This window comes from Pangasianodon hypophthalmus, chromosome 1 (genome assembly GCF_027358585.1).
Source record: "Pangasianodon hypophthalmus isolate fPanHyp1 chromosome 1, fPanHyp1.pri, whole genome shotgun sequence".
Taxonomy (NCBI): Eukaryota; Metazoa; Chordata; class Actinopteri; order Siluriformes; family Pangasiidae; genus Pangasianodon; species Pangasianodon hypophthalmus.
Genome location: NC_069710.1, coordinates 2,777,239 through 2,795,317, shown reverse-complemented (window position 1 = coordinate 2,795,317; position 18,079 = coordinate 2,777,239). Strand labels below are relative to the sequence as shown.

Here is an 18,079-nt window from a genome sequence, read left to right as displayed (position 1 = left end):
CCAAGGACAAGTCCCAGGCGTCCTCAGCCATCATCAGTGCCCGACTTCACTAATGCTCTTGTGAATGAATGAATACAAATCCCCACAGCCGCTTTCCAAAAGGAAATGTAGTGAAATGCCTTCCCAGAAGAGTGGAGGCTGTTAGAGCAGCACATGAAACATGACAACCTCTGAGGGGATGTTCAACAAGCACATGTTCAACAAGCACATAATGAAGTGATGGTCGGGTGTCCACATACTTTTGGTCATAGATCCTAAAAACAAAATACTAAGAACATCTGTTCTCACTCATCATTTCCAGCAATTATTGTCATTTTAATGGGAAATCCAGTGTAGAAGTAGTGGAGACAACAACCATTGTACTCAAAGTTCGAGAATGCAGTGCAGCCATACGAGGTGTGACAGAGACAGAGAAGTGTTGATGGCAGTATTACCATGAAAGATGAAGACTGCTGCATCACTCTCTTTAGGTAGCATTGTGGGTAGTGTGGGAAAACTTTATCTAAAGTGAAAACAAGCCAACATGTTAATGAAAGAAGTTTACATTTAAAAAAATCTACTCAGAATTGTATTACATTATCATTATTATTATTAGTAGTAGTAGTAGTAGTGGTAGTAGTATTTATTTAATTATAAACCTTCCTTGGCTGCCATTTTAGATTACGTTAATTATACTGCTTAATATACAGGTTGGATTTTTCCTTTAATTTCAGGTGCACTGCAGTTACTGAGTAACTGTATATACCCTCTACTCCATCCATCAGTAAAAAGAGACTGCATAGATCTGCCATTCTCAGTATTTAGGTGGTGGACCATTCTCAGTACCTTAGGCACATTGAATGGTAGTAGAATGGTAGTGTGTGTGTGTGTGTGTGTGCACGCGTGTGATGCTGCAGTAGGTGCATCAAACTCATCAGTACTGCTGGGGATTTTAATCTCTGCACACTTACAGCCTTTTTATTAAATACACACCTTGTTGTGTGCCTTATATGGAGCCTTATATATCTCTTTATCACGGTACAGTTTGTGTTAATCATCTTCTAGGCCTTAATCAGGGTAACTGTTTAACCACAGGATTGTTGTATATTTACATTACATTTACATTTATGGCATTTGGCAGACGCCCTTATCCAGAGCGACTTACATTTATCTCATTTTTTATATAACTGAGCAGTTGAGGGTTAAAGGCCTTGCTCAAGGGCCCAGCAGTGGCAGTGTGGCAGTGCTGGGGATTGAACGCATGACCTTCCGATCAGTAGTTCAATGTCTTAACCACTGAGCTACCACTGCTCAGCTACCATATTCCTGGGTATATATTTCTGATTGTTGGACTGTTCTCAACTCAGCATGGTGCTTAATAATTCCAGCACTGCTGCTGTACCTTATATCTTTATACCGGCACCACACACTGACATCCTCCTACTATCTCTTGGATTTCACCTTGAAAAACTGAAACAGCAAGTTTTTAGTGAGGTCCATTATTCAGAAAGAGTTTCAATACCTTTTTTAGACCCCTGCAGTAACATTATCTTTAAAAAAGGTGCCTAGCAGCAAATCTAGGGTCTTTTTTGAGCAGACTGTCCTGCCTTCGATGCAGTTCTCCAGCTTACATCACAGCTGCCGGTCATACAAGTTGTGAAAGCAGGTTCAATCAGCTCACCACCTGTGTGTAAAGCCTGACTGAGCTGCTCGCTGTGTTGCTCTTTTCAGAGGAAAATAGCTAAAGCACACTCAAAAAGTCACTAGAAGTCACTAGATGAAGTCATAGACTAATTTGCATATTAATTTATTCATTATGATCATTGGCATATCAAAATACTACTTAGGTTACATGAAGAAGGAAGATTTTTACTTAGAATATAATAAAATAGAATAGAGTTTTATCCAAATAGAAAATAATAGATTATTACAGAAAGAAGTCATCTTTGGTCATGGCACCACAAACTAAACTTTTACACATTTACAAAATACTATACGTTCTGTCAAGAATGCAGAATAAAGGAAGCAGTGACAGTGAGTAGTCATGAAAGGTGAGTAGTATTAGATATAAGGAATAGGTTACTTTGTTTTTATTACTTCTAAATATCCTCAAGAAGAGAGTTTAAAACGATAACCAAAGAAGTGAGAGGGTGGGACAAACAGTGGTGATCAGTGATTGGTCATTGGGAACAATGGTGTTGCAAACGCAACACAATCAGGCTTTACACACTGATGGTAAGACGAGCAAAAAGCTCTCTCAGCTCATATAAAAGCAGCTATGATGTGAGCTACGGAACCATGTCAGGTTCATTATAGTCACTACTATGTGCTCAAAAGCTAGATTTGTCGCTAGCCTCTGTTTTGGAGTAAATAAAGGGGTCTAAAGAGTCACCAAATCTAGTGACAAAGTCTCTAAGTTGGCAACACTGGTTGTTCTTCTGTGAGCCTATGTTCCCATTGACCACTGATCACCGTTGTTTCCAATGGCCAGTCACTCATCACCATTGTTTCCCAATGACCAGTCACTCATCACCATTGTTTCCCAATGACCAATCACTCATCACCATTGTTTCCCAATGACCAGTCACTCATCACCGTTGTTTCCCAATGACCAGTCACTCATCACCATTGTTTCCCAATGACCAGTCACTCATCACCATTGTTTCCCAATGACCAATCACTCATCGCTGTTGTTTGTCCCACCTGCATACTTTGCTCTTGGTTTTAATCTCACTTCTTTTTATTTTAAAAGTACACAAATAGTTGGTTTGGCTCTATTTTGTAAATTGGCAAACAGTTCTCTATTATTTAATGTAATCTATTATTTTCAATTTTAATAAATCTATATTCTATTCTTTTCTAAGTGTCTTGAGAAAATCTTCCTTCTTCATGCAACACATAGATATGCAAGTGATCATTACAATTCGATGAATATTCAGAATAGTTCGTAGCAACTTCAAGCGACTTTCCGAGCATGCAGTAGCTACTTTCCGCTGAAAAGAGTTGATGACGCTGGACTTAACAGAAATTCAGCAACACAGATTTTTTTTTTTTTTTTTAGTGAGCAAGGAATGGCAGAAAGTGGTGTAATATTTTTAGGGCACCATCATTCCCTATTAAAAATAAAAAGTAAAAGAAAAAGATTTAATATGCAAACATAACATATAATTTCTACATACACTATATGGTCAAAAGTTTGTGGACACCTGACCATCACACCCATATGTGCTTTTTGAACATCCCATTCCAGATTTAGTCCCCCTTTGCTGTTATATTAACCTCCACTCTTCTGGGAAGACTTTCCACTAGATTTTGGAGTGTGGGGATTTGTATCCATTAAGTCACAAGAGCTTTAGTGAGGTCAGGCACTGATGTCTGATGTCAGGTGAGGAGGCCTGGTGTGCATTTGCCAATCCAATTCATCCCAAAGGTGTTCAGTGGGGTTGAGGTCAGGGCTCTGTGCTTTCTCTCCACTTGAGATCTTCCACTCCAACCTTGGCAAACCATATCTTCACAGACCTCACTTGCACAGAGTCACTGTCATGCTGGAGCAGGTTTGGGCCCTTAGTTTCAATGAAGGGAAATTGTAATGCTACAGCATGCAAAGACATTCTATACAATTGTGTGCTTCCAGCTTTGTGGCAGCAGTTTGGAGAAGAACCACATGGGTGTGATGGTCAGGTGTCCACATACTTTTGGCCATATAGTGTGTTTATGAGCTAATGAGTCTCTAAATAAAATATCCAGCTTCAAACTGAAATAATAATGGAAACCATCCTTACAGTTTCAGGTTAGTGGATGACAGAGTGCTATGTGCTTTAACCGATACTGCTCTAAACCGGTTCTGACCAAATCACCTCGTTCAGCTCGTTTTGTCTCTCCAGTGCAGCTCCTGCTGGAGAGGGGCGTGGCCTGCTTGTGCGGCTGAGGGGGCGTGGCCTGTTCGCTCTCTCCAGTGCAGACAGTGCGGATGAGGGGGCGTGGCCTGTTTGTGCGGCTGAAGGGGCGTGGCCTGTTCGCTCTCTCCCGTGCTATTGAGCGGGCGTGGCCTGCTCTAGTTTCTGTCTGTCAGTCAGCGGAAGGAGGAGCGGACGCACAAAAAATGCAGCTTTCACAACACCCTCGGCCTTGTATCCGACCAAATTGGGTTTCCCCTACGATAAGGAACTGAGGAATGATTATTTTATTTCGTCTACACATTTCCGTCTTGTCTTTGGATGAGGAAAGCGCGAGGAAAAGCGCATTCTGGGCAGTAACGTAAGTAGCCGTGTGACGCGTCTCTCGGCCCAGGTAGCGCAGACCCTTCTGTAGCTTCCTCATCTTCCATTTACTGCTTCTTATCTTTAAAATGTGCGCTTTAGTAAGTAATAAGACGCTCTAATCTAGTCTGTTTGAACAATTTCGTTTGCTAGATGTAAGTGTTATTGCTCAAACCTGAGCAAGATTTAACAGAATTGACCAAAATTTGCGCTGTGGTAGCTAGTCCGTGTTTATGACCTGACTAGCTTCAGCTGCTTCAATGGAGCCGTATCACTTCTTCAGTGGTGTATTAAATTTACATCTGGAGCGTTAGGTTACTAACTCTTAGTACTTGTATTATTGGGTTAGTGTGACACTTCAAGTTGACACACTGAGATACCGAAACAGAGGACGTGCTTTTATGAACACAAGGCTAGGCTCGAAATTGAATACTAGCCTCCTATGTAGTGTGTGAGAACAGTACCCCAGGTTTAGTAAGTAAGCCCAGTTCATTCCATACTAATCAGTAGGGTAGTATGCGGGTTTGCCCCTAAGCAAGTACACTCAATAGGAGCAGCTGCTTCCGTGTGCTTTACAGAGACACTGAAAAACAGAACAGCTACATTTCCCAGACCTCTGAGAGAAGATATTTGCTAGATGTTGTTCTTAATATGTTGCTATACTGTATTTCTTAAGCAGAGTCTTATTTTGGGTCATTTTAGCCACACCTGCCTTTATGGCTTTTAAGATTGTAATCCATGAGTCTCTATGTGCAGAGATCTGGAGATCTGGAGTCTAGCACATGGATTTTTCTGCTCAAACACCTGATTCACCTTTTCTGTTAATAACCAGGTGTATGAGGTGTGATAGAGGGGTAACCTGCATTTCAGCACTGAAGTTGAACAACCCTGCGGAAACATGTAGACATCATGTCACTCTACATCTATGTTTTAAAGCCTGTCCTTTTTTATTTTTTTGGAAGTCGTAGATGCTTACCTTGTGCCTGAGGGACTGCGACGCCTATTCTGACTTTGCCAGTGTATATGACCTTAAGGATAATGTATCAGCTTCTGTCTGAAGCTTCTTGGTTTGCATATAAACTATAGACAGGCAGTTATGATCCAAAGCATGTCACCGTATGTCAGTCTTCAATTGCGTACACCTAATGAGGACTCGGTTCTGTCCGCTGCGCAGTAACGATTTCTTTCCTGTTGTGTCTCTTCTCAGCATGAAGCCTTTGTGATAGGATGAGAAGCCCAGTACCTCGGTTCAGGGACGTCGAGAAGCAGGCGAGCAGCTTGCAACCTGTGCAGTGTGTTCCTCCCTGTCATGACAGACAGAGCACCATGTGGTTTGTTCGGGACGCCTGTGGAATTGTCTGTGGTGTTATCACATGGCTGCTTGTTTTCTTTGCGGACTTTGTCGTGCTGTTTGTCATGCTGATTCCATCCAAGAACCTCACCTATAGCTTGATGAACGGTGCAGTCTTTAACAGCCTCGCCTTTCTGGCTTTGGCATCCCATTTCAGGGCCATGTGCACAGATCCGGTAAGTTCACATTCAGTCACAACTAACGAAGAAAGACGTGTGTCCTGTATCAGACGTTACACTCAGGTTCTACATGTTTTTTTTAGGGTGCTGTACCCAAAGGAAATGCCACAAAAGAATACATAGAAAGCTTGCAGCTGAAGCCAGGTCAGGTGGTGTACAAATGTCCTAAATGCTGCAGCATCAAGCCTGACCGAGCTCACCACTGCAGGTAAGAAAGACACGCTCTTGAAATTCATCTGTGGTATGATAGGTGCTTTACACTCAACATGGTGCTGTTTCTAGGTCATTTGTCACACATTCCTCTTCACTGGTGCAAAAATGATCATTTTTACACGCCGTTTGTTTATTGCTGTGAATTACAATAAATCTGTACTGAGTGTGCTTATGCAATTCTTCAAATCACAGTGACAGTAAAATGTGCAGCTGTTTTCTTTGCTTTTTTTCTTTTCTCTTTCTTATACTTGTTTCATTTAATCAGTGTCTGCAAAAGATGTATTCGAAAGATGGACCACCACTGCCCATGGGTTAACAACTGTGTTGGTGAAAATAACCAGAAGTACTTTGTGCTCTTCACGGTATGTAACACACTTGGGTGTGATTTTAGATTTTGTGAATATTAATATCTTCCTTTTGTACTGGTAATTGTTTGTCAGTGCTTGTGCATAACAAATGAAACAAAGAAAAACAAGGTAAATCTTATCTTGCCAGAGGTTATAAATTGCACAAAATTTTTCCAAGTGTCAGGATGCTACTCCCTTGTAAGGAAATTTCTGACCGGATAGTAGAATTTGATTGAGCCACCATATCTTTCTACTGAAAACAAACATAGAACGTGCAGTCATTATAATTTAAAGGCGTAACAGTGGCTGCTCAGCCCACTCTGGTAGTGGCTACGTTTACATGCACATCAAATTCCGTTTAAGGTCTGTATTCGGTTTGCAGCCACATTCCAAATACGATGTTTATATGCCTAAATACCTAGCCTACAGCTAAGCATCTGCTAGCACCCATAATTCCTTGAGGACTGAGATACTGACTGTATCTCCTTTCAGTGGATTTTCTGAATAAGGTGTTTACGTGCAACAAATCTCCGATTAACACGGGCATATTCCAGGGCTGGGAATTTGGGGATTCCGAATATTGTCTTAATCAGAATCGGGCAATCTGATTGCGGTGTTTACATGACTCGATACTAATTAGAGTATTGCCAAATTCAGATTAATATTGGAATGTTGATGTGCATGTAAACGTATCCAGTGTGTTAAAGGCAAAGGGTAAAGTAGTTTAAGGCATAACTTCTTGCCTGGCCCACTCTGACAGTCTGGTAGAAAATAATGCATACAAGATTTGATATAATTGTTTATCTGGAATATATGACATCTGTCAGATATTTGTCCGTATGTGCATTAAATCTAAACACCTAACGACACCCTTTGTGTCACTTTGGTTAATGTGAGCCGCAGGAAGAGTGTGCAGCGGCAGCAGCTCACTGTTTTGGACAGTGTAACCCTGAGTGTTTCTTTGCATTTCAGATGTACATTGCACTCATCTCTTTGCATGCCTTGGTCATGGTGGTTCTCCATTTTTTGTACTGCTTTGAAGATGATTGGACAAGTAAGTAAAAGCATTTATGATTACATTACGAATGACGGAAAAATCACATATCACATAAAATTTAAAAAAGATCCCATGTTCTATATTTAGGTGCCTAAATTAGTTTTAGCCTATTGAAACAATTTTTTAAAAATATGTCATTAAGATGAGGTTATACAGTATGAACGCAGAGTCTAGTTCTGATGTTGATGGCAGAATAAAATTGTAGACTCATTACTAGTTGGGTGCATTTGAATAGTAAATAAAAATTAAATCTAATTAAAAGTTTATTCTTGACAGCTGAATTAACCTCAAATATGTGATGCAGTGCCACTTTTACTGTGACTGCTGATATCATTTGGATAACTGTTTTGTTACTATACAAAATGTCAGCACTAGTGTAATGAAAATGGAGTTACTGTAACATATGTACACATAAATACATTTTATATATATAGCAATAGCATTCTTTTACAGCTAAGTGCATGCCAAATACTTGGGCAGTGGTCCCAATTTTTCCTTTGCTAAGCATTAAATGTGTTAGTGTTAGGCTGTTTCATCATTATCCATGTACAATAGGTATGCTCAAGATGGCAGTCTTAATTTATCGATGAACGGTTGTTAACCAGTCAATGATGTCTCGTATTACACAGGTGTATAAAAAATTAACCACACAGTTAAGTATCAATTTCACTTTCTCCCAGTGTATCATAGTCACTGATCTCCTTACTACTAATAGCTGATAAAGGACGTTCGTGACTCTGTATTTTGGAGTTTGACCCGATATAATGTCTTTAAACACAAGCAGTGTGTCGTAGCTGTGTCGTCCTGGTCTTTACCCTTTACTGCGTGTTAAGTCCCACCCTTTCCCCTCCGACCCCAGAATGCAGTACCTTCTCACCTCCAGCAACAGTCATCCTCCTCATCCTCCTGTGCTTTGAGGGTCTCCTCTTTCTCATCTTCACCTCTGTGATGTTTGGCACCCAAGTCCATTCCATCTGTACGGATGAGACGGTGAGTGACCCGAACTCCTTCCCTCTGCCCATCTTTCCAACTTTGCTCTAGAAAATGTCTGTAGAAGTGCTGTTTGGGTTCTGCAGCCAATTTAGTATGTATAAAATGATTGAGTAAAAGCGCTGATTTAGGTTTTGTCTTTGGTTTCCTGTTGAACATGCCAGCAGTGTGATGATACTTTATATTTCTTTTCACTCGAAATCTGGTATTTAGAACACCGTAGACATCAAAACCTGTGCACTAGTGACCCAGAATAGGCTAGTCAGACATAACACCATTCCCCACTAGCAGAGATACTTTACAACTGGGTCATTCTTTGGGCTAAAATGGATTTTCTTTTACACAATACCCTCAAGTTAAGTCATAGGACTACTGCACACTTGTCTGTTCTGCCACCACAAGGCTTTAAAACGGTTGTATTAAATGAAATTATTATTAGCACAGACCCATTCCTTTAAGCGTCTTGAAGCATACTTTGGCTTAGTTTCAGTGCAGTCGGCAAAAGAGAATTATCCATTTGTTCCTGCTAGACATTTATCTTTGAATCTCTGAAATATCTGAAAAAGAACCTCTTTCTGTGGGTGCATTATTTTAAATATCTTTTAGTTTTTTTTTCACCCATGTAAACCAGATAATAAATCAAGTTGTTATATATGCTGAGTTTGAACATACATTGATTTGTTTCTGGTACATCTTTCATGTTATTCTGCTTACTAACAAACATTCTCCTTCTAAACTCATAGAGCTTATTATAAAACTCACCCCTTTGCACATTACTACTTTCAGTTTCTCAGTTCCAACTGCATTATAGCATTGAAGATTAAATTGTTCTGTGAGGTTGTTAAGAAACTTTTTGAACATGGTTCTTCTGGCAGTTCTCTGGAGATGGAGGTAATCAATCACATCCACTCTGAAGTTTTGGTTGTCTCTTGTTTTTAGGGTATAGAGCAGTTGAAAAAGGAAGAGAGAAGATGGGCTAAAAAAACTAAATGGATGAACATGAAGGCGGTATTTGGACACCCCTTCTCAATAGCATGGTTTAGTCCGTTTTCTACACCTGACCACGGGAAAGCTGACCCCTACCAGTACGTGGTCTGAGTTCAGGAAGAATAGCCCCCTTCCCTTTCCAGCTTTACGGTAGAGACTGGAGTTCGCTGGACCCATTTTTACTCCAAAAACGCTCGCCAACATCCGTGATTGTAATCCTGACTTGAGCAATGTGTCTTGCATTACATTTACCGGTGGGACTATTTTATTGCTGTAATGAAATCTATATGTAAAACATTTATCCCATATCTTATATCTTTGCATCCATTCTATTTTCTGCAAAGGTAAGCTTCAGGACCGTAGCTCATTTTACACCAGACGGAGTAACCGCTTAGGCACTGTTGCAGTCCTGCTTGCGTGGGGTTAATCAGTGTAGCCTTTGGCTGCACAATGTATCTCTTACGAATAAGTTGGCACTTTGAGCCACTTCCTTTAGGGGTACACTGGGAGCCAACTTGCTTCTTCTTTCCACTTTTTGGTAAATGAAAACTACACATGGTTAGATCCAACCTATCGCTGAAATCTCCTCAGTGTTCTCTAGGCTGGATGTTTTTAATCACGTGTGGATTCGGTGGAACTGATCAGTATCTGACTTGGTTGGTATAGCTTAATGATTTAAAGCCACAACGTGAAAATGTTTGACTCTTCTTTATGCGTAACCTAAGCCGTAATGGTGCAAGGGTCTGACCCCATTGCTGCTTAAGATGATATATGTCATTTAGTGTAGTCAAGAAGGTGTGATGATAAACACAAAGCAACATAATACTGTTTAGTTAAGCAGAAGGTATAGCATGATTTTATTGAAGCTACAGAAAGACAAAAACAATTGTGAAATGAAATGAGCTTGAAATCACATCACTAATCAAGGAGTGCTCGTGTCTTGCCATGCGTGTTGCATCGCTTCTGGTGTAAAATGGGCTTTAAAAATGACTCAATAACCTTATGTACATGTATATTCCTATTCACGTGTCTATATAAAGTATGAGATTGGGAACAAGGGAAAGGATTAATTCTGTGCCATTCTGTAACATTTTTATTTCTGTAAAACTCCAGCCAAACATCTTTTTAGGTCCTGATTATTGATGAATCTGTCTTTTTTTTTTTTAAATTAACATTGTTTATTGTTTTCTTTTTCCATGGATAGCCCAAATACAGGCTTTTGTTAGCCTTCCTGTCCTTTTCATTCCCTGTCAGGAAGTAAGAGTGTAAAATGTAGTTAGGAAAAATGAATGGCATGTCATGCTAAGTATTGTTGCTACTGAACAGTGAGTGAAGATATCATTACATGAAGAAAATAATGTATCAAAAATGTCTTATAAATCAAGCAACTGTCCTTTGCAGTGTTGCAGGAGCATATAAAATAAAACACACAGGTTTCCTGAATAGATCAGTGCAAGACAATTTTAATTGTTAAATCTATGAATAATATTATGTCATAGCACTACGAATGCTGAGGGAAACCTGCTCATTGTGACTCATTTGAAATGATTTACTTTAAATCTGTAAATAAAGTCTATACGTTGTTGTTTTTTTTTAACCATTTATAACAATTATGATACATGTGTGGGTTTTATAAATCTGTTAGATATTTGATAACTAATGAGGAAAAGTAATCCATTTCTTTTAATTGTCATTAATACTCACAAAAAGCCTTCAGAGTAAAGGTGTATTAGATATATTTATGTTTAACGTTTATTTAAAATAATTTCATTTGAATTAGTTTTGAAGGTGCGGTTTGTCGTTTTTATAAGTTTTTCTAGACCTTTCTCATGCCAGAGTCATGTTTCAGCCTTTTATTTGTATTTTTCTCCATCCAAATGAAACAATAGTGCTTCTCAATGCCAATTTGGAGTTAACAGATTGGGGTTGGGTTTGCTTTAGGGGGAGAGGAAATCTTATTAATGTTCTTGGACGTACAGTTAGTCTCACAGGCAGCAGAGGGCTCTAAAAAGTACAATCTGCTCCTCACAGGGGACATACTAACCTTTGCAAAACCTACAAACCCATAATTTTTTTTCTTTTTCAGGTGCTGGTGTTTCAATGGAATAGTTCCTTGGTCAGTTTTATGATTCTGTACACAGTGGCTATGTTTTATTTTTACAGAACTGTAATGAGAAGGTTTTCCAGTTGGTGCTTTTTTTCTTATGAATGAGCTAAGATTTACAAAACAATTAAGTAAGCATTACAGGGTATACGAATGGCAATCAATGGGAATTTATGGAGAGTTTTCAAGATTAAAGTGAAAAAGAAATCCTTGTTAGTGTTCTGTACTTTTTTTTATCTTAATGTCCAAACTCCCTGTATTGTTCTCTTGTTCGTTTGCTCTGGCTTTCTCACTTATTTCTGTCCCTATCTTGCAATAACTAAAATTCTTTCTGTTCCTTTCTTCTGTAGATGTTTGACTTCTGTAAATGTCTGTGACTCTCTGTTTGTGTTAAAAGCTAAAAGATGAATCATTTATTCAAAAAAAAAAAAAAAAGTGATGTCATTCTGATTGGTATGAAATGGAGGTAAGCCTTGATCACCCCTGGCTGAAAAGCCGGGCAAATCCCAGCTGGTAGATTTGGTGCCTGAATGCATGCTGATGCTGAAATCGGAAAGCTAGACTTTTGTTTTTCATTTTCTTTGCAGCGTACGTTATGAATGCCGAAAGCATGCTGCATGTGCACTGTGCTTTTTATTCATCCATATGTGACATTTATTTTAGTAGGGATTAGTTCAGCACTCTCTTCATTGCCAACTGCACACCTACAATTACAATCATTTGTCCCACATCCCACTTTATCCAGCCCATAGTGTCACTGCTTTATTTTCCAGTGCATTCAAGGGAATTTCAGTTGGTGGATGTTTTCTAGTTGTGCATGTATCATGAAATAAGCTCACGTCTAAACATTGTGTTATCTTCTTTTAGGGTATTGAGCGACTAAAAAGAGAGACTCCAACATGGGAGAAGACTTCATGCTGGGAGGCCATGAAATTAGCGTTTGGCGGTCCTTTCTCTCTGGCGTGGTTCAGCCCCTTCTCTGACCTTTCCTGTAGGACAAATGACTCATCCAACATCCCTGAAGCCCCACAAGGGGAAATAATAGCAGAGGATGTCATTGAAATCCCATTACAACATTAAAGACCCACTGAACAATGCTTGCTGAGCCTCTAATGCAAAATGGTATGAGGTGGGAACAGTGGACCTATTTTTATTTTTTTATTTTGAATATAACTTTAATTGAGCTCAGTTTACTTTAATATATCGAGCCTAGCAGGGACTCCATAAAGAGCTTATCTGATGGTATTGATAAAGCATTGATTTGTGAGCTACAAGCAACAGGAATAAATTAATATTCTTAAATTGATATGACACTTCATTGCCCTCCAAAATGTATGAAGCAAACGAAGAAGTCTCAGTGCCCAGTAACTTTGGGTCAAGAAAAATTGCCTCCTCAAAATTTAAAGTATTCAACAGTTCCTTGTGAAGTGCCTTAAAATGTATAATTAACCAAAAATTCCAGCATTACTCAGGTAATATTGGAACAGTTCTCATTTTTCCATTCGTCAGTGGAGCCCATGATTTTGGGCTTACTGTCAGAAATAAGACATGGACAAAGTATAACAGGTGTATTTTGAGGAGAAATACATTTTTCTGTTCAACTCAAACACTTTTGTGACATTGGGACTGTTTGTGGAACTGAATCCAGCGATGCTGAACACATTGTGCAAAGGGGTTGATCTATGTGATTGACAGACTAAAAACTGGAATGAAAACCACAATACTGTGACGACATTATGATGTTAGAATTGTGTATTGTTTCACAGCTAAATTAAACGTTTAGTATTTTGAAATAGTTGTGATCTTTTTGTGTAAAATGAACACTTTTAATGTGAATAAAAGGCAGACACTTTAATAAAAAGGGATGAGTTTACTTCAAATGAGTGTGCTCATTGTGTTTTTACATCACATATACACAGTTATTCAAACAGTTTTGCAGTGCTTGAACGACATGTCATGGAGAGCCGCTCCTTCTCTGTGTTTAACAGACAATGTATTGTCATTACATCATTTAAAATGAGCATACTTCTGACTCGCTTTACGCAATAAAGGTGGTCTGGTGAGATACCTTCCTCATGCTATCAAAGAACCGGGATTATGGTCATAACCTGAAGCTCCCTTTCAAGTATTTGTTTCAGTATCTCACTACATGATATACTGAGCCCTGTGTTGCCAGACGAGCACTTCCTGAAGACTGACCACAACAGTCTAGACAAGCAGCTGGACATTCCCCGACCTGGGCTGTAAGCAGCTCAAAGTCTGTACAGTCACATCCAGTCCTGTACGACCTCGCAAAACAGGTGAGGTCCAAGTCACTATAGCGCATCCTCACAGTAGTGAAAAATCATTACATCGTGGTGATGGAATGCTTCCTGAAGAATTTTAATGAAACAAAATAGTCAAGAGGTAGGAGATCCCTGCATACAAAAAAAAAATAAATAAATAAATACACACATTCAGTAAACTTGCCTGAATAATTTAGAAATCATCTTTTCAATCTTCATCGCAAACACACCTGAGAGCTCAGTCATCCTTTTTCACATCTAACTGTTGCTTCTTGAGAGATGATCCATGCAAGATGAAGAGCCCCAACAAGGTGAGTGAGATGCCAACCCACCACAACAGGGCATGGCTTTCTCCAAAGATCACATGTCCAAGGAATGCCTGAAAAAACACATCAAAATGACATTTACATTCTGGGTTTTTATTTAAAAACAAATCACCATGCCTGAATGTGTTAATGCTGATTATACCACAGAGCCGTTAAACCTGATTGGTTAGAAGGTGTAGGTTAGTTTTCTATAACAGCATCTCTGATAATAGTGCTATCTGCAACTCAGAGCACAGGTTTACGGCTATATTAATGCGCTCATTCTAATACATTATTCAATTCAATTCAATTTTATTTTATTTGTATAGTGCTTTTAACAATGGACATTGTCACAAAGCAGCTTTACAGAAATAAATGGATTCAAAATATATTGTGAACATGTGAATTTATCCCTAATGGGCGAGCCAGAGGCGACGGTGGTGAGGAAAAACTCCCTGAGATGATATGAGGAAGAAACCTTAAGAGGAACCAGACTCAAAAGGGAACCCTTCCTCATCTGGGTGACACAGGATAGTGCGGTTATAAATAATTCTCTTCTATTATTGTGTACTATATGGACAAATAGTGCAAATGTGCAACCAGTAAATTCATCACAGTTTTCGCAAGACGTCCAGTTGGTTAAAATGTATCCACTGTCCACTGATGGAGTCCTGAGTATGAAGCTGCTCGTGGCAACCGCAGCCCCAAAGCCACTACAGCAATCATGGATTATGAGAAATTATGATTTCTGTAGTTATAACTTACACAGTGGATGCTCATCATAATCTAAAGCTAATAAACAGATTACAAATGTGTTGTTATTTAACAAAGAAAATTATATAATCGCAGATAAGGTGATAAGGTGGTAAAGCGTTCTTCGAGGAGATGCTTATTTAACAGTTGTGGAAGGAGTCTCCAGTGTCAGTGCTTTGTATCAGTAAGTTTTCAGCCATGGAGAAGGACGTTGGACTTTTCTCAGTAACATGACAATGAAAGTGAAAACAGAAACTAACTTGTTCTACAACTTAAACATAACTACAAACAGTTAAAAAAGTATGATGATGTTCATTAATAAAAATAATAAAAATGTAATATTTGGCAAACTGCTGTTGTATAAGATGAATAAAATGTCTTGGAGGACATGCTGTTAGAGGAAAATAATCAACTGGGTGGAGAGGTAACAGCCCTCTGCTTACAGTCGAGCCGCATCAATCACACCAGCCTGTTGTTGCTTATTTTCCTGTAACGGCACACCCCATCCCATTGTTTTTTTTTTTTTTGAATCATTATGTTCTTTGTTGGAGTTTGTTGTGCCGAGTCTCACAGAGGAGATGAAATTAGACGCAGTAGTGGTTACAGTAGCCCGAGCCGAAGACGAGGAATGTCGCAGAGCTTTGGAGAAGAAGGTCCACATCACAGCATTGGAGCTGAACAGCAGGAGGCCACACACCAGTCTCAGAGGAATGTGGACCTGTGGATAACATCAGCATACTGACATGAAGCTCAGGTGATTCCAGTGCAACACAATCAGCTACAGAAAATCCAGCATTATTGTTGCCTAGTGCTTTATGGAAATATTCAGAATTATTTTGGCTCTATTATGTCATATTCAGTTGGTATGGAAGGTGAGTCTCAGATATGCTCCATTCCAGATGCTTTGCTAAGTTTTATGCAGTGAAACAAATGAAAATGAAATGGTTGTTTCACCCAGTCACAAGCTGTAGTGTGGACACCAGGGGTTAAACTGTCCTCCTCCTCCTCAGCCCATGTTCTGACAGCAGTGTCGCACAGCTCTTTAAGATAACTAGCACCCAGAGATAACTTTGCAGATGAGGACGCGAGAGCACCAAACAATCCGGCTAACAAGGCGTACATCAAGCCAGCCAGCATCACTACACCTGAACATCACACTCCACTACCTGCAGAAGCTCATACTACTGTACAGAGTGGTCAACATCTGCCAACACACACTGCTGGAGCTAACCACTGAATGAGGAAGAATGCGGAAGCAGGGGAAGAGTTCCCGGATTGTCCTGCGTCTCAATCCGTCTACTTACACTATGCACTAAAAGTATGTACTCTTTTAGTGAAGAAAAAGTGCATACTTCTGAGTATGTAATGAAAAAATGACATCTTAGCAAGTGAAATATCTTACATATAGTCAAATTTAGCTAGTATTTCTTTTTATAAGATTATTAAACCTATTTCTAGATTTTTTTCTCATTTCATGCTTTAAATTTTCTTATTCTATTGACAGATAATTTTGCTTCTTTCTAAAAATAAATGCTAAAATGTAGCAAGATTATCTGCTAATAAAACAAGACTGTTACAAGCTTAGTACAGAAATGGCTAGACATAGGTTTAATAATCTTATATTTGGTTTATTGTAATAATATAAAAGAAAATACTAGCTAAATTGAACTATATTCAGGATATTTGCACTTGCTAAGATGTCACTGTTTTGCAGTGTACTAACACGTCATATACTGGAAGAGAACGCCGTTGCCTAGTTACGCACACTGTCAAGGTTCAAGGTTCAAGGTTCTTTATTTGTCAATGCCACCATATGTGCATAGATACAGAGGAATCGAAATACTGTTTCTCTTCTCTCTTATCAAGTGTTTACAGTCAATGCAGTCAGTGCAATATAGAACAGATTCTGTGTGAAGGTAACAGCAGTGTACTTGTAATAAATAGATATAAATAAACAGAGTGAAAAATATGCTGTAAACATCTGAATGAATATACATCTGAGTAAATGTAAACAGTGAAGTCTGTTAAATACACAAATATACTCTCAAAGGTGCAAATATACATGCAATAAATGTAACGTTCAGTAGTTCTGGGTATAGAGTCCTATTGTAAGATGCAAGACAGAATAGCAGCAGTATGACAGTAGTGTAAAAAGACTGTAAAGTGTAAAAGTGCAAACAGTGTCAGATTTAAATAGTTTGTACATGTAACATTTTGAATAGGTGTTTGTAAACAGGCCCATGTGTGCAGAGTTCTGTAGAAGTATAAAGTGTCTTATGTGCAATGAAAGAAGTGTGGGGAGAGCTGTAGATTTTAGAGTTCAGGAGTAAGTGGGGGAGATAATGGACAGAGTTCAGCATCCTGACAGCCTGATGGATGAAGCTGTTAGAAAGCCTTGTGGAACGAGTCTGGAGGCTCCGGTATCTTCTCCCTGAAGGCAGTAGGCTGAAGCGGAGGTTTGACGGGTGAGAAGCATCTGCCGCGATGCTGATGGCTCTGCTAGTGAGGCGGGTGTGGAAGATATCCACAAGGGAGGGCAGAGAGATCTTGCTAGCTGCATTCACTATGCGTTGCAGAGTCTTTCGACAGGAGGCAGCGTAGCCTCCGTACCACACAGTGATGCAGCTGGTGAGAATGCTCCCGGTAGAAGGAGCACAGGATAGGAGGTGGGACTCGTGCTTTCCTCAGTTTGGGAAGGAAGTAGAGGCGTGACTGAGCTTTCTTGGCCAGGGATGTGGTGTTCGTCATCCAGGAGAGGTCCTCAGAGATATGCGCCCCTAGGAACTTGGTGCTGTTCACCCTCACGACTGCGGCACCGTTGATGGTTAGTGGGGGTTCAGTGGAGGTCCTCTTCTGAAGTCAGTGACAATTTCTTTGGACTTCCCCACGTTGAGGAAGAGATTGTTGTCGTTACACCACTGGACCAGTCGGTTGACCTCGCTCCTGTAGTTGGCCTCGTTGTTGTTGGTGATGAGGCCCACTACAGTTGTGTCGTCTGCAGACTTGACGATGTGGTTGGTACTGTAACTGTGTACACAGTCATGGGTCAACAGGGTGAAGAGCAGCGGGCTGAGCACGCGCCCTTGTGGCGACCCTGTGCTTAGTGTGACAGTCTTAGATGTCACTGTCACTGTAAACAAACTCCTCCCTGCATTTCAGCGTTTCTTCATTCATTATTTCTTATATAAATTTATACTATCTGATTTAATTTACCATTCCTTTATTTATTTTTTCCATATTTCATTTACAACTATCTGTTGTAGTGCGTCC

General features: G+C 39.6%; 2 protein-coding genes across 3 annotated transcripts; one reads left to right on the top strand and one right to left on the bottom strand.

Moving 5' to 3' along the window:
• Positions 1-4,035: 4,035 nt before the first annotated feature.
• zdhhc3a (zinc finger DHHC-type palmitoyltransferase 3a) lies at positions 4,036-13,319 on the top strand. Of its 2 annotated transcripts, none has more exons than XM_026913794.3 (7): positions 4,036-4,236; positions 5,446-5,765; positions 5,852-5,976; positions 6,247-6,343; positions 7,301-7,382; positions 8,245-8,375; positions 12,334-13,319. In XM_026913794.3, exons 2-7 carry the CDS (start codon positions 5,466-5,468, stop codon positions 12,544-12,546), a joined length of 948 nt encoding a protein of 315 aa, XP_026769595.1. In that variant the 5' UTR covers positions 4,036-4,236; positions 5,446-5,465; the 3' UTR covers positions 12,547-13,319. The 2 variants fall into 2 exon arrangements, with proteins under 2 accessions (XP_026769595.1, XP_026769596.1); XM_026913795.3 differs by lacking the exon at positions 12,334-13,319 and adding an exon at positions 9,315-11,675.
• Positions 13,317-16,126, bottom strand: tmem42a (transmembrane protein 42a). Its single transcript, XM_026913796.3, has 4 exons — positions 15,764-16,126; positions 15,381-15,527; positions 13,982-14,130; positions 13,317-13,883 (listed from the first exon to the last, which is right to left on the bottom strand). Exons 1-3 carry the CDS (start codon positions 15,944-15,946, stop codon positions 13,990-13,992), a joined length of 471 nt encoding a protein of 156 aa, XP_026769597.1. The 5' UTR covers positions 15,947-16,126; the 3' UTR covers positions 13,317-13,883; positions 13,982-13,989.
• Between the last annotated feature and the right edge of the window lie 1,953 nt (positions 16,127-18,079).

Coding starts and splice junctions, on each gene's coding strand:
- zdhhc3a (XM_026913794.3), top strand. CDS start 5,466: ATGAGAAGCCCAGTACCTCGGTTCAGGGACGTCGAGAAGCAGGCGAGC. Junction 7,383..8,244: donor CTTTGAAGATGATTGGACAA/GTAAGTAAAAGC, acceptor CTCCGACCCCAG/AATGCAGTACCTTCTCACCT. Junction 8,376..12,333: donor CCATCTGTACGGATGAGACG/GTGAGTGACCCG, acceptor ATCTTCTTTTAG/GGTATTGAGCGACTAAAAAG.
- tmem42a (XM_026913796.3), bottom strand. CDS start 15,946: ATGCTGGCTGGCTTGATGTACGCCTTGTTAGCCGGATTGTTTGGTGCT. Junction 15,528..15,763: donor ACACTACAGCTTGTGACTGG/GTGAAACAACCA, acceptor TGTTATCCACAG/GTCCACATTCCTCTGAGACT. Junction 14,131..15,380: donor CGTCTAATTTCATCTCCTCT/GTGAGACTCGGC, acceptor GTGTTTTTTCAG/GCATTCCTTGGACATGTGAT.